The 14,497-nt window shown below is 41.2% G+C and overlaps 1 protein-coding gene across 1 annotated transcript; it reads right to left on the bottom strand.

The window, feature by feature from the left end:
* Nucleotides 1–8,672: 8,672 nt before the first annotated feature.
* Nucleotides 8,673–10,700, bottom strand: LOC136652844 (olfactory receptor-like protein OLF3). Its single transcript, XM_066629771.1, has 2 exons — nucleotides 10,345–10,700; nucleotides 8,673–9,261 (listed from the first exon to the last, which is right to left on the bottom strand). The coding sequence occupies exons 1-2, from the start codon at nucleotides 10,698–10,700 to the stop codon at nucleotides 8,673–8,675; spliced, it is 945 nt and encodes a 314-aa protein (XP_066485868.1).
* Between the last annotated feature and the right edge of the window lie 3,797 nt (nucleotides 10,701–14,497).

Here is a 14,497-nt window from a genome sequence, read left to right as displayed (position 1 = left end):
AAGCCCCATTGAACAAGATAGGACTTACTTCTGAGTAGACCTGGTTAGGATTGTGCCCAAAGTTTCATCAAAATACAGTGTTAATTACAACAGTGGCACAGTGTTTGAGACGGCTGAAGAAGCCAGCAGGGCCATATTGTTCTTAAGACTGACTAGGCTGAAACCTCTGGGGCCCTGCAGAGACTAGAGGCCTATCATTTTTTTTTATTTTTTGGTGAGGCACTATTACCTGTGCCCAATGACTCCAGTAGTTAAAGACATTTTGCACACTTTGCATTCTCTTCCATAGCAGAACATGTACTTTCCATATACTTATGTGTGTGTGTGTGTGTATATATATATATATATATATATATATATATATATATATATATATATATATATATATATATATATATATATATGAAAAGTGTGCAAAATGTCTTTAACTACTGGTGTCATACATACGTACATATACATATACATATACATACATACACACACACACACACACACATATGTATACTTTTCACATATATATGTACATATATATGTATGTATGTATGTATGTATGTATGTATGTATGTATGTATATACATTATGTATGTCATATGTATGTCATATATATGTACATTCCATATATATACACACACACTCTCATAAGTATACTCTCTCTCTCAACACACACACACACACACACAACTTTAATGCCATATTGCTTACCAGAGCCTTTATATTCCAATATAAAAATTTTGTTTCACCTCCTATTTTCTTTTCTTTTTTGTTATTAACACCCCCATATATATTGCAATTAATTGACTCTCTTATCTAACCTCTAATAAGACAGATAACTGCTTTCCTTATTGCAGTGAAATTGCCTTATATTAAAACAATTATCCATAAATTATAGATATTTAGTCAATAATAAAAATTTTATTCAACAAAATATTACAGTGTTGAACAACTATACCCCCAAAATGTGCTTTCCTGAAGAGTTCTGCTCATGCAATAAAAATATTTTTTTTTAAAAAAACTGTGAATATAATTCATCAGGAGACCCTTAAAATGGATACAGGGCTATGTGCTTTGGTCTAATACCTATCATACCAGGGTCAGGCTGTCGGCTGTAGTGGGGTGAAAGATTGATGTGCTTGAGGGGGCCCAAAATACCAAAAAGCCTCGGGATCTGGCCATGGGTTAATATGGACTTAGAAACCAGGCAAAAGCTATGATCAAACCAGAGACCCTATGGACTTAAACTGCTGATTTTAATAGCTAGAAGAGTGCAAGTAAAACAAGAGTTACCACTAGATTTCTTCTTTATCAACATTTTGAGAAGAATGTGAAGGTTCCTTAAATTAAACATCTGCAAAGCTCCCTGGAGGCTCAATGGGATTTCATCTGGAAACTTTGGCTTTACAACATCCCCTCAAAATTAATAGCAGTTTCACATGCTGAGCTGTCATATGCTCATAGCAGTTCCATATGCTTCAGACGGGCTCAGAGGAAAAATGAACAAAAAACCCACCCAATCCCTAAAACAAGCAACAAAAAGCGTTCTTGAGTTCAATTAAATTTGATTTATTTTCTCATAACACGTAGTCTCTAAAAGGCAAAGAGATGTACAATATGAACATAAAGACTGTGGTGACCTGGGGGAGGTACATACAGGACAACATCCCCTCTTCAGTGATCTGGAGGAAGCATGAAATTGAACCAAATTAATGTTCCCTTGTAAGGGTGCACCAGCTGTAAACTCAGCTGAGATATCTGTAATATCTTATGCATTCATTCTAATTATTTCTATCTCACCTTTCATTTGAAAAGTATTTGCAAGTCAAAGTTTTTTTAAAAAGTCAGAATATATTATAAAAATCATTGCTAAGTAGAGCCTGAACTTTAACATCAGAGCAGCAAACAAGTAGCTGCAGGAAGCATCGAGCGTAATTAAAAACACCATAGATACTGTTCATAAACAGTCTGAGAAAATATTAAAGTTTTAACATGGTACCTGGAATCTGTCTAAGAATCTGCCACAAAAGGAAAGTAGGAAAGTTATTCCACAGCTGGATTATGGGTATTACCGGGATCTTGATTACATCCTGTCTTCTCCTTTTTGACCTTTTCATACTAGTCATTTAAAACAGCAGCCATTTACTCCTCTAGCAATATCAGCTGTACAATCTTACTGTCAGCTCAGGGTCCACTTCTATCCAACTTTCTAGTGATGTGCCAATGGGGTGTATGCTACATCCTGCGGTGAGAGGGCAGTCACCCCTTGGTCTACCCTCCCTCCGCCCAGCTCTGCCAACCTCCTCAAGGTAATGAACCATTTGTTCTCTTACCTCAGGGCTGCATTTTTGCTGCATCGACACTGGAAAGTTGGATAGGATTGGGCCCTCATTGACAAAGTACTGAGTTTGTTGTGGGAGACCTACGGAAGCAAAGTACTTCTCTGCTGAAATAAACTGCTGGAGACTGATGGCACCTCACCATGAGATAACCATTTTTAATGTCCTCCAAAGCTGGAACTAGAAAAGAAAGCATCTTGCAATGAAAGAATCACAAAAATCAAGTTCTTCTCTAGGATCCATTTTCACCTCATAGTGCACCTCTACTGATGAGTAATCCTCATGCAGAAGGCAGGCAGGTTTCTTCATGTAAGGTATTTGAGAACATTTTGAAGTTCTGGGAATTTACATACAATGTAGAAAGTTAATTAATTTTCAGCACAAAGCATTTCATATTCCCCATTGGGCAATTAAGCTAGATGTACTTTGGGTTTTAAGTTAGAAAAACCATTTGAGAACTATTTCGGGTTGCACCAGTTCACTGCTTCCTGACATGAAACACAAGCTTTCATTAACTTTTTTTCCCTTTTTGCAAAAGTCTGGAGGCACAGGGAGGCCTGCAGAGGGGGTCTCGGGCTCCCAGGACTCTCAGAGCTCAGCATCCCATAGCTAAAAAAACAAAAAAACAACAACACAACTCTTCCATTCCTGTTGGCGGCATGATCCTGGAGATTGCTTTGCCACCCCCTCCCCACCCCTGAAAACACTTACCAGGTCCCAAACTATCCCTGAAATTTGGGAATCTCTGCACTAGAGCAAGGTGGTCAGATGAAACAGCCCCTTGCAACTTTATTGGTTTTGCGAGATGAAGCAGGGTGCCATGGGACTGCTCAACGATTGATAACCGTAAGAGTAAATATGAAGAACGTAAGATAATCTCTTGCTGGAGGTCTTTGTGAAGATCATTATGATATCATGTGTATCCTGTGAGCTTCTCCTTTGGAATGAGGAAGGAAGGGAGAAAGTTGATTTGCATGTTTCTACAAAATGTATGATATTTTGGGTATGGAGCAATGGTTTTTCAGAGGAGTTACAATATGAAGTTAGAAGACTCTCTCTGTCCACTTCTTGAGAGATTTAATGAATGTAAAAGGAATGGAAGATCACGCTTCCCATTACACTATCCAGAATTCTTCCCCCCAATGTATCAATTAAACATGCATGTTTACGGTTGGTGGCCAGTGCTGAACCTAAACCCTTTAGCACTACTATAACACAGCAGAAATGATTTCAGGGAGGTGGGACAAGGAAGTGTCGATTTCCTCCCCCTACCATTCAAGCTAGGAATCCTCTACTCAGTGCTGACAGGAACATTGAATGGGAGCTTCCCCACACTTGGGTCTAACTTGGGTCTAAAGAAATATGAATCCCCTTCACTTGTAAGTACTTCTTATGTCCTGATTTCTGAAAAGAGTCCATATATACAAAGCTCTGCTTTTGTAAAAACACTTCAAGGGTACCTTAGATAGGGCATTGGTGATAAGAGCATCAACCAACCTATGTTAAAGCTAAGCAGGTCAATTTTCCTGGAGACTCATTCATATCTGTAAATTCATGCCTATTCATTGTTTAATGACTGAAAAGTCAAATCCAAAGCAGCATTTATTCTGTATTTATTTAAGAAATTTATATCATACCTTTCCCATGCCAAAGCAAATGGCCAAGGCAGCTTACAAGCTTTATAATGAAGTGCAACATCTGTGAACAGCTGTGAACCAGACATTTACATATACTATTACCACACATAACATTTTCATTCCATCTCAAAACATTAAACATTTAATGGAGTCAGTTTCTGCATTCAGCAAGCAATCAGTATATGCAAAGTAATCAAGAAATATACAAGAATGTATATAATGTCAACTCCTCCAGGTAGATTCCAAATTCTGCCACCTTACTAAAAGGATAGCAATTCACAAAATGATCACTTTTCCCCCAAAAGGATAGTTTTCCTTACAGATTTAGCCAAAGCTGCTTTGACTTCCTTGTTCCTAAGACTGTAGATTATAGGGTTGAGCAGGGGAGTTACCACGCAATAGAAGACTGCAACTATCTTGCCCTGGTTGGATGATGTGATGCCTTTCGGGCCCAGATATGCAAAGATAGCTGTGCCATAGCAGAGAGTGACCACAGTGAGATGAGAAATACATGTGCAGAAAGCTCTCTGACAGCCATCAGATGAGCAAATGAGCAGGATGGCGCTGATAATATAAACATAGGAGAGCAACACCACAATAGAGCTCCATAGTTTAGCTATTTAATCACTTCTCTATCTGAGAAAACATATTGTGTTTGATTACAGAAAGTGATGAGTAATTGCAGGGTGATAATTATCAAAGCATATATGTATCTGATCATACAGGCCAACACACATTTTGCTTCCTTAAACATTACACCAATTCCTGGGTATATTTGAGGTGCTGATTCCAAAAATGGCATCTGTTTTGCCCTATCAGGTCTAGTTTTGGAGCTATAGTATAGCCTCTTTAGTAAATGCTTCAAGCGGCTTCCTCGTATACTTCGACTTCCTCGTATACTTCCTCGTGAGGAAGCTGCTTGAACCATTCCCTAATGAGGCGATACTATAGCTCCAAAACTAGACATTAGGGAAAAATGGATGCCATTTTTGGAATTGGCACCCCAAATTCATATCAAACCACCATAAAGTTTGGGAAAAACATTTCTGACCCTCAATTTTGTAGGCCTGTGTTATTGTTTTGTAATACTGAATTTGGTGGCTCATACCTGTAAAATGGGTAATGAAATGGACCAAAGATAAGGCAAGAGTTTTTATGCAGATTATCATTTGAAGGAGAATCAAAATCTATCAGATAGGATTGAGCATGCCCATTAAGCTCCAAGAGTCAAGGAATGTTGAGCTTGTCTCTTGGAAAAGATGAGGAAGGAAGGGAGAAAGTTGAATCGTTTGAAAACCTGTATGATCCCCTCATGGGGAGAAAGATGGGATAGAAATACAGGAATTAAATAAATAAAAATGTTCTGAAAAGGACCGATCCTGTCCCAATACCCAGCACTGATGTAGAGGTACCAATGGGGCGTGCACTGATCAAGCAGTGGAGAGGCAGTCACTGAGGCCTTATCACAGTAAGGGAATATTGGTTCCCTTATCTCAGGGTTGCATTGATGCTGGGTTTGGGATAGGATTGAGCCCGGAGTAATGGTACAGGGGCTTTACAATGTGAAGATGAGTAAATGGTTCAGGGGCTGTACAATAAGAAGTTAAAAAAACTCTCTCTGCCCACTTAATATGAGGAGGTTTAATGAATGTAAAATGCATTGGAGGGGGGAAAACACATTTCCCATTGCCGCTATTCAGAAATCTTCCTCTAGTGCAGTGTTGGCGAACCTATGGCACGCGTGCCAGACGGGGCACACAGTGCTGTCTCTGTGGGCATGCAGTGCTGAGCCAGGCAGCCTGGGTAGGGGTGCTGAAGCTGCATGTCACTTTAAAGAAAACAGGTTTTTTCCTAGCCAGTGTGTTGGGAGTGCGGGCTGCTTCCCTCTGCCCCCTGAGCTCACTGCCCTCCTCTCCCTTCACCCCCACCTGCCCCATATTTGTTTCCCTTTTCAATTTTGCCCACTCTGCAGGCTTCAGGTCCCTGTTTTTCCCTTCCCCAACTCTCCAGCAGGTTCAGCCAATCAGCATCCAGTAGGCTCCTGGCTTTTTCTGTAGGAATGGCTCAGGGCCCTTCACTGGCAGACCACCAGCCAATCCTGAGCCGCCCTCCTCCTCAGCCATTGTCAGCCCCTGCAGCCCGCCTTTCCCTGAGCAGCTCCCCACTCAGTGCCAGGAGAGGCTTTTCCTCCACAGCAGAAGAGACATCCTGCGTGTCTACTCAGAAGTAAGCCCCATTACAGTGGATGAGGCTTACTCCCAGGAAAGAGTGGCTGGGATTGCAGCCTGCTCCTCTGCATGTCTACTCAGAAGTAAGCCCCATTAGAGTCAATGAGGCTTATTATTAGAAAAGAGTGGCTGGGATTGCAGCCTTAGAGCCAATTTCTGTTGGTGGGGCTTATTAAAAAAATATATTTTCTTGTTTGAAAAAATGAGCAGTGGCATGGTCTTGCAGCCACCCCCTCCCTGACAATAGTTCTTTACCCAGCATGTAATTAGTCTGTGAAACACTTTGCTGCAGGAAGCAGTGATGACAACTTGCCTAGATGCCTTTTAGAAGGGATTGGACAAATTTCTAGAGGAAAAGTTCATTAAGGGTTACAAGTAATAGTGGGTAAAAGCTATTAATGTATGAATTGTTTTTTTCTAAACTAAAACCTCAATATTCGGGTTAAATTGCCATGTTGGCACTTCGTGATAAATAAGTGGGTTTTGGGTTGCAGTTTGGGCACTCAGTCTCCAAAAGGTTAGCCGTCACTGCTCTAGTGTATATCAATTTGATTACTCCATCAGTGGCGTTGCATTCAATGGGGTGGCAGGGGATAGGATTGGGCTATTATACACTCAGGCTTAGCATCGGTGGCCAATTCTGAACCTTAGACTTTTAGTGTTATTATAACACAGCAGAGATGGTTTCATGAAGATGGGGGGAAAGTGTCCAAGTTTCCTATCCCGTAAGCTACAGATCTCCTGCTCCAAGCTGCCTGGAACACTGAACAGGAGTTCCCTCCCCACTTGAAACTGGGAATATGAATCCTTTTCATTTGTAAGTACTTATTATTCACCACTTTCTACCAATCAGTACATACAAGGCTTTACTTTCATAACAACAAGGATACATTAGGTGGGGCAGTTGTAATAACAAAGACATCACCCAACTTGTATCAAAGCTAAGCAGTTTGGTGTTCTTAGGGATGTTTTCATTCAGGTCAATTCATGCACATTCAACATTTAATGTTGACCAGATCAGACGGACCAGATCAGACGGAAAGCTCTTCAACCTTTCCAGACTGAGAGCAAAGTCCAAAGTTCAGCTGAAATGTCTGCGTGACTTCCTCTTTGCCGACGATGCAGCTGTCACTACCCACTCTGACAAAGATCTCCAGCAGCTCATGGATCGTTTTAACAAGGCCTGCCAAGATTTTGGACTGACGATCAGCCTTAAGAAAACACAGGTCATGGTTCAGGATGTGGACTCACCTCCCTGCATTACAATCTCTGCGCATGAACTGGAGGTTGTCCATGACTTTGTGTACCTTGGCTCAACGATCTCCGACACTCTTTCTCTCGATACCGAGCTAAACAAACGCATCGGTAAAGCAGCTACCACGTTTTCAAGACTCACAAAGAGAGTCTGGTCCAACAAGAAGCTGACGGAACATACCAAGATCCAGGTCTACAGAGCTTGCGTCCTGAGTACACTTCTGTACTGCAGTGAGTCATGGACTCTTCCCTCAAAACAGGAGAGGAAACTGAACACATTCCACATGTGCTGCCTCCGACACATCCTCGGCATCACCTGGCAGGACAGTTCCAAACAACACAGTCCTGGAACGAGCTGGAATCCCTAGCATGTATGCACTGCTGAAACAGAGACACCTGTGTTGGCTTGGCCATGTTGTGAGAATGGATGATGGCCAGATCCCAAAGGATCTCCTCTATGGAGAACTCGTGCAAGGAAAGCGCCCTACAGGTAGACCACAGCTGTGATACAAGGACATCTGCAAGAGGGATCTGAAGGCCTTAGGAGTGGACCTCAACAGGTGGGAAACCCTGGCCTCTGAGCGGCCCGCTTGGAGGCAGGCTCTGCAGCATAGCCTTTCCCAGTTTGAAGAGACACTTGGCCAACAGTCTGAGGCAAAGAGGCAAAGAAGGAAGGCCCACAGCCAGGGAGACAGACCAGGGACACACTACACTTGCTCCCAGTTTGGAAGGGATTGTCACTCCCGAATCGGCCTTTTCAGCCACACTAGATGCTGTGCCAGAACCACCATCCAGAGCGCGATACCATAGTCTTCCGAGACTGAAGGTTGCCAACAACAACATTTAAAGACTGCAAAATCATGTCCAAAGCTGCATTTGTGAATCAACCAATGGACATATAATACCAGACATAATGCATTTGTAGAATCTCAAAAAATGAAATGTTTAATGGAGTCAACTTGCACGTTGAGCAAGCAAGCATGAGGTGCTAAGTAAAACACATGAACGTACATGATTTCATTTCCTCCAGGTAGATTCCAAATCACTATCCACTATGTCACCTTACAAAGGAAATGGCAATAACTACAGTTCTGCGAATTCCCAATGTTTTCCCATTTGTATTACCTTTAACCCATGTATATTTGGTTCTTGTACCCATATTTTTATTCAATGAAAAAATAAAAATAAATAAATAACAAAGGATTGAACAATTCAGAAATAAATCACTCCTTTTCCAAAATGATCAAGTTCCTTACAGATTTAGTCAAAGCTGCTTTTACTTCCTTGTTCCTAAGACTGTAGATGATTGGGTTGAGTATGGGAGTAATCACGCAATAGAAAACAGTAACTATCTTGTCCTGATTGGGTGAAGTGTTGGCTTTAGGGATCATGTATGCAAAGATAGTTGTGCCATAGCAGAGGGTGACCACGGTGAGGTGAGAGGTACATGTGGAGAAAGCTCTCTGACGGCCATCAGATGAGCGGATGTGCAGGATGGTGCTGATGATATAAACATAGGAGAGAATCACCACAAGACAGGGGATCAGCAGTATAATGACCCCCGCAACCAGAATTGAAATCTCATTGGGAGATGTATCTGAGCAAGCTATTTCGATAAGAGCCAGGAGTTCACAGGCAAAGTGGTTGATGATGTTGTAGCCACAGAAGTGAAGATGCACAGAAAACATAGTCTGCACCACACCATTCAGGAAGCCAAGCGTCCAGGACAATAGCACAAACTGGATGCATACCCTTCTACTCATGATGACCATATAATGCAAGGGATGGCAGACAGCCATGTATCTATCATAGATACATAATAACCTCTTCATAAATGACCTGGAGACAGGGTTGAGCAGTGAAGTGGCTAAGTTTGCAGACGACACCAAACTTTTCCGAGTGGTAAAGACCAGAAGTGATTGTGAGGAGCTCCAGAAGGATCTCTCCAGACTGGCAGAATGGGCAGCAAAATGGCAGATGCGCTTCAATGTCAGTAAGTGTAAAGTCATGCACATTGGGGCAAAAAAATCAAAACTTTAGATATAGGCTGATGGGTTCTGAGCTGTCTGTGACAGATCAGGAGAGAGATCTTGGGGTGGTGGTGGACAGGTCGATGAAAGTGTCGACCCAATGTGCGGTGGCAGTGAAGAAGGCCAATTCTATGCTTGGGATCATTAGGAAGGGTATTGAGAACAAAACGGTTAGTATTATAATGCCGTTGTACAAATCGATGGTAAGGCCACACCTGGAGTATTGTGCCCAGTTCTGGTCACCGCATCTCAAAAAAGACATAGTGGAAATGGAAAAGGTGCAAAAGAGAGCGACTAAGATGATTACGGGGCTGGGGCACCTTCCTTATGAGGAAAGGCTACGGCGTTTGGGCCTCTTCAGCCTAGAAAAGAGACGCTTGAGGGGGGACATGATTGAGACATACAAGATTATGCAGGGGATGGACAGAGTGGATAGGGAGATGCTCTTTACACTCTCACATAATACCAGAACCAGGGGACATCCACTAAAATTGAGTGTTGGGCGGGTTAGGACAGACAAAAGAAAATATTTCTTTACTCAGCGCGTGGTCGGTCTGTGGAACTCCTTGCCACAGGATGTGGTGCTGGCGTCTAGCCTAGACGCCTTTAAAAGGGGATTGGACGAGTTTCTGGAGGAAAAATCCATTATGGGGTACAAGCCATGATGTGTATACGCAACCTCCTGATTTTAGGAATGGGTTAAGTCAGAATGCCAGATGTAGGGGAGAGCACCAGGATGAGGTCTCTTGTTATCTGGTGTGCTCCCTGGGGCATTTGGTGGGCCGCTGTGAGATACAGGAAGCTGGACTAGATGGGCCTATGGCCTGATCCAGTGGGGCTGTTCTTATGTTCTTATGTTCTATAGGCCATAGCTGCCAGTAGGACAAACTCAGTGCTGCCTAGACACATAGTTATACAGAGCTGAGTCATGCAACGATGGAAAGAGATGATTTTGTGGCTGGTCATTAAATGGGCCAGCAACTGAGGAGCCACACTGGTTGTATAGCAGATTTCTAGGAAAGACAAATTGCTCAGGAAGAAGTACATGGGTGTGTTGAGTCGGGGGTCTACACGAATGGCAATTATGATGAGTGTGTTGCCTGCTAAGGTGAACAGGTACACAGAGAGGAACACTGCGAAGAGGCATATGTTGGTGCTTCGTTCCCTGGAGAATCCCAGTAACACAAATTCTCTGATCCTTGTTTGATTGTACTGTCCCATCATGTAGACCATGCCTGAACTGAGAAAAAAGAATCAGAAGCATGAAGAGACCCATTTGAAACCATGTTGCAAATGTTTCTGCAGGTTTTCAGTGGATATCACATTGATTGGGGTGGGTGGGGGGAATGTCTAGTTGTGTGCTGCATTTGACAAAGGCTGCAATCCTAACCACACTTTCCTGAGAGTAAGCCCCATTGAACAAGATAGGACTTACTTCTGAGTAGACCTGGTTAGGATTGTGCCCAAAGTTTCATCAAAATACAGTGTTAATTACAACAGTGGCACAGTGTTTGAGACGGCTGAAGAAGCCAGCAGGGCCATATTATTCTTAAGACTGACTAGGCTGAAACCTCTGGGGCCCTGCAAAGACTAGAGGCCTATCATTTTTTTTATTTTTTGCTGAGGCACTGTTACCTGTGCCCAATGACTCCAGTGCACTCTCTTCCATAGCAGAATATATATATATATAACTCTCATAAGTATACTGTCTCTTTCTCTCTCTCTCAACACACACACACACACACACACACACACACACACACACACACACACAACTTTAATGCCATATTGCTTACCAGATATTCCAGTATAAAAATTTTGTTTCACCTCCTATTTTCTTTTCTTTTTTGGTATTAACACCCCCACATATATTACAATTAATTGACTCTTTTATATAACCTCTATTAATAAGACAGTTAACTGCTTTCCTTATTGCAGTGAAATTGCCTTATATTAAAACAATTATCCATAAATGATAGATATTTAGTAAATAATAAAAATGTTATTCACTTCAAAATATTACAGTATTGAACAATTATACCCCCAAGGTGTGCTTTCCTGAAGAGTTCTGCTCATGCAATAAAAATATTTAAAAAAAACAAACTGTGAATATAATTTATCAGAAGACCCTCAAAATGGATATAGGGCTATGTGCTTTGGTCTAGTACCTACCATACCCGGGTCAGGCTGTCAGCTGTTTGGGGTGAAAGATTGAAGTGCTGGAGGGGGCCCAAAATACCATCAGATGACCGGATACCCAAGATGGTGCTGATGATATAAACATAGGAGAGCATCACCACAATACAGGGGATCAGCAGTATCAGAACCCCTGTCACCAAGATTGATATCTCATTGGTAGATGTATCCATACAGGCAATCTTAATAAGAGCCAGGAGTTCACACGCAAAGTGGTTGATGATGTTGAAGCCACAGAAGTGAAGACATACAGTGAACATAGTCTGCACCACACCATTCAGGAAGCCAAGCATCAAGGACAATAGCACAAACTAGATGCACAGCCTTCTACTCATGACAACCATGTAATGCAAGGGATGGCAGACAGCCGCGTATCTATCCTAGGCCGTGGCTGCCAGTAGGATAAATTCAGTGCTAGAAATTCACAAACATTGGTTCAACAAGAAGTTAAACCAGGCCCAGAAAAGCAATTTTGCTTTCTCTGGGAGAGTCTGTTTGTACAAAAGGCATTACAAAATTGTAAGGAACTCTTAAAGTTACCTAAGTTAATTAGTTTAAAGTCATAAGTTTAGTAGTATAAAGGCAAAAAGTAGATTAGTTAGAAGGATTAAGAATTAGTTAGGAAATAAGTTTGGAAATAGGGAATACAGGAAAATCAGAATGAACTGCAAATGAACTTAAATTTTAGACTCTTAACAAAGTACTGGGCTAGCATAGCACGAGAGGCCCCCAATAAAACACTTTGACACATCAAGATAACAGGCTAGTAGCTGTCAAGCTACTAAGTGATATATAGAGTCAAGCAACAGCTTCAAAGAAACTGTCAAAGTGATGGATAAAGATAGGCTGTAACAGAAATCTGAAATGCAGCCCTCAGAGCTTACATGTCAGACTGGAACAAAGAAGCAATTTGGATTTTAAAATTTAAAATCCAAATAGCTTTGAGCTTCTTGAAGCAAAGTAAGACAGAACAGTTTGACCATTCCTATATTCAGAGAAACAGTGTTATAAATATCAAAATGAAGAGCTCTTTAAGTAATGTATATTAGGCTTCTCTTTAAATCAAAAGTCTTGCCTATAGACCTAATAAGCTACCAGTACTCTGTTTAAAGAGCATTTTTATGGCTGCAATAAAAGGAGATAGAGTGACAGATTCTGCTACCAGCAGAAGTGTTTTGTTTGGATAAAAGTGTAAAATAATTAGTAGAATAGATTAGAGTAGACAAACAGAAGCTCATTCTAAAGGACACAGCCAGTAGTTTGCATTCAAGTTTGCCTGTGGTCTAAATATTTCAATTAGAACTTCTAAGATCAGGAAAACACCTAAAGCAAAATGCAGTATGTTTGCATGCATCCTTATGCATGCATCCTTAGTTATGGCTTTAGATAGTGGTAACAATATTAGTAAAATTAAGTGAATTTAATAATAAGAAAAGACTTGGGTCTGCCTTAAAGTGAAGCTTGAAAATAAAGGCAACACAGCTAATTTGGAATGTAGGATCCTTATCAAAAAAGAAACAAGCTTGCTCCCTGTCAGCTTACAAACTTGCCAAAATTTATTGTTTGTAGGTACAGACTTAATTAGATCATAGAAGTTAGCAAGTATATTCTTTGCTGAATATTAGTTAGATTAATAAGGGAATGTGGTGTTCTTATCTAAGTAAAAGTTTTTCATACTTTATGGAACCAAGAAATAAGGGAGTAAGCTCAAATATTTATGTCTTTCTCCTGACCCAAGAGCAGACCCAAGAATACAGAATAATAAGAATAGTTAATCTTAGTAGACACAGACTCATTAGCAGAAAGTCTGTTCAATATCAAAGTTAGCAGAATCCGATAAGGAAGATGCCTCAGGAATGTGAGAGAGAGGCCTCCAGATAGAGATATTTCTTGAAAATACAACTTATATTAGAGCAGAGCTGAGATTTTACAGAAGAAAGAAAACTCTTAATAACTTTGTTTAAAAGTAAAATATAAAATATTTGAAATCAGATTGGAAAGAAGAATAAAATAAGGAATAAAAGAAGTCTAAACACCATTAAATTAAAAGCATAATTAGAGAAATAGGAACAAGAGAATTAAGATAGGCACACACTGCCCCCCGAAGAGTCCTGAGGACAGTGCATTCTGGTAATGTAATTACATTAAGAGGGAGGAGTTCTACAAATATGGCATGCTCCATATATGGCAATAGCCAATGAAAACAAAATCCCCATTTCTGACATCATGGGCTCTAACGAATAGGAGTAAGATTTTTCAAACAAAGAACCTTAAGGGTATTTAAGCTGGAACATGCATTGGAAAGTTGCTTTTTCTCTGGGACACTGAGAGTTACCACAGCTATCTGTGTTTCCCATTTTGAACACCAAGAGAAGCCCATTGCTGGCAATGAATAAATGCTTGGAAATCACCACAATTTCAGTCTGCTGCATTTGTTCTTGAACCCTGAAGACACCGTGCAACAACATGGCCTCCATAGACTTCAGAAAGACCCCCAGAGATGGTTAGAGAACACTTCCAGTTTTTGCTGAAAAACAGAAATGCCCTTTAACACCTTTGGGGACCTTTCTGAGGCAATGGAGCAGTGCACTACGAACCTTGAAAAGCTTGCAGAGGTGTTTAATGGGCACTTCCGGTTTGCAGCAGAAATCAGAAGTGCCCTTTAAGCACCATCAGGGAGCTTTCTGAGGCTCTTAGAGGCTGAACAATGTTCCAGTTACATCCAGAAGACTGTGGGTCCTCCGCAGTGGGTTTGGGACCCAAGATGGGTCAAATCCATAGGTCCTGAATCTGTGGATAAAAAGGACCTTCCCTGTTCTACA

This window comes from Tiliqua scincoides, chromosome 5 (genome assembly GCF_035046505.1).
Source record: "Tiliqua scincoides isolate rTilSci1 chromosome 5, rTilSci1.hap2, whole genome shotgun sequence".
Lineage (NCBI taxonomy): Eukaryota > Metazoa > Chordata > Lepidosauria > Squamata > Scincidae > Tiliqua > Tiliqua scincoides.
The sequence above is the reverse complement of the archived record's forward strand: the minus strand, read 5'-3'. Positions and strand labels throughout refer to the sequence as shown.

Excerpts from the sequence above, each read along its gene's own strand:
- LOC136652844 (XM_066629771.1), bottom strand. The coding sequence starts at position 10,700 with ATGGGACAGTACAATCAAACAAGGATCAGAGAATTTGTGTTACTGGGA. Across the intron at positions 9,262-10,344 it reads GTCCTACTGGCAGCTATGGC|CTATGATAGATACATGGCTG; the intron begins CTATAGAACATA and ends GTTATTATGTAT.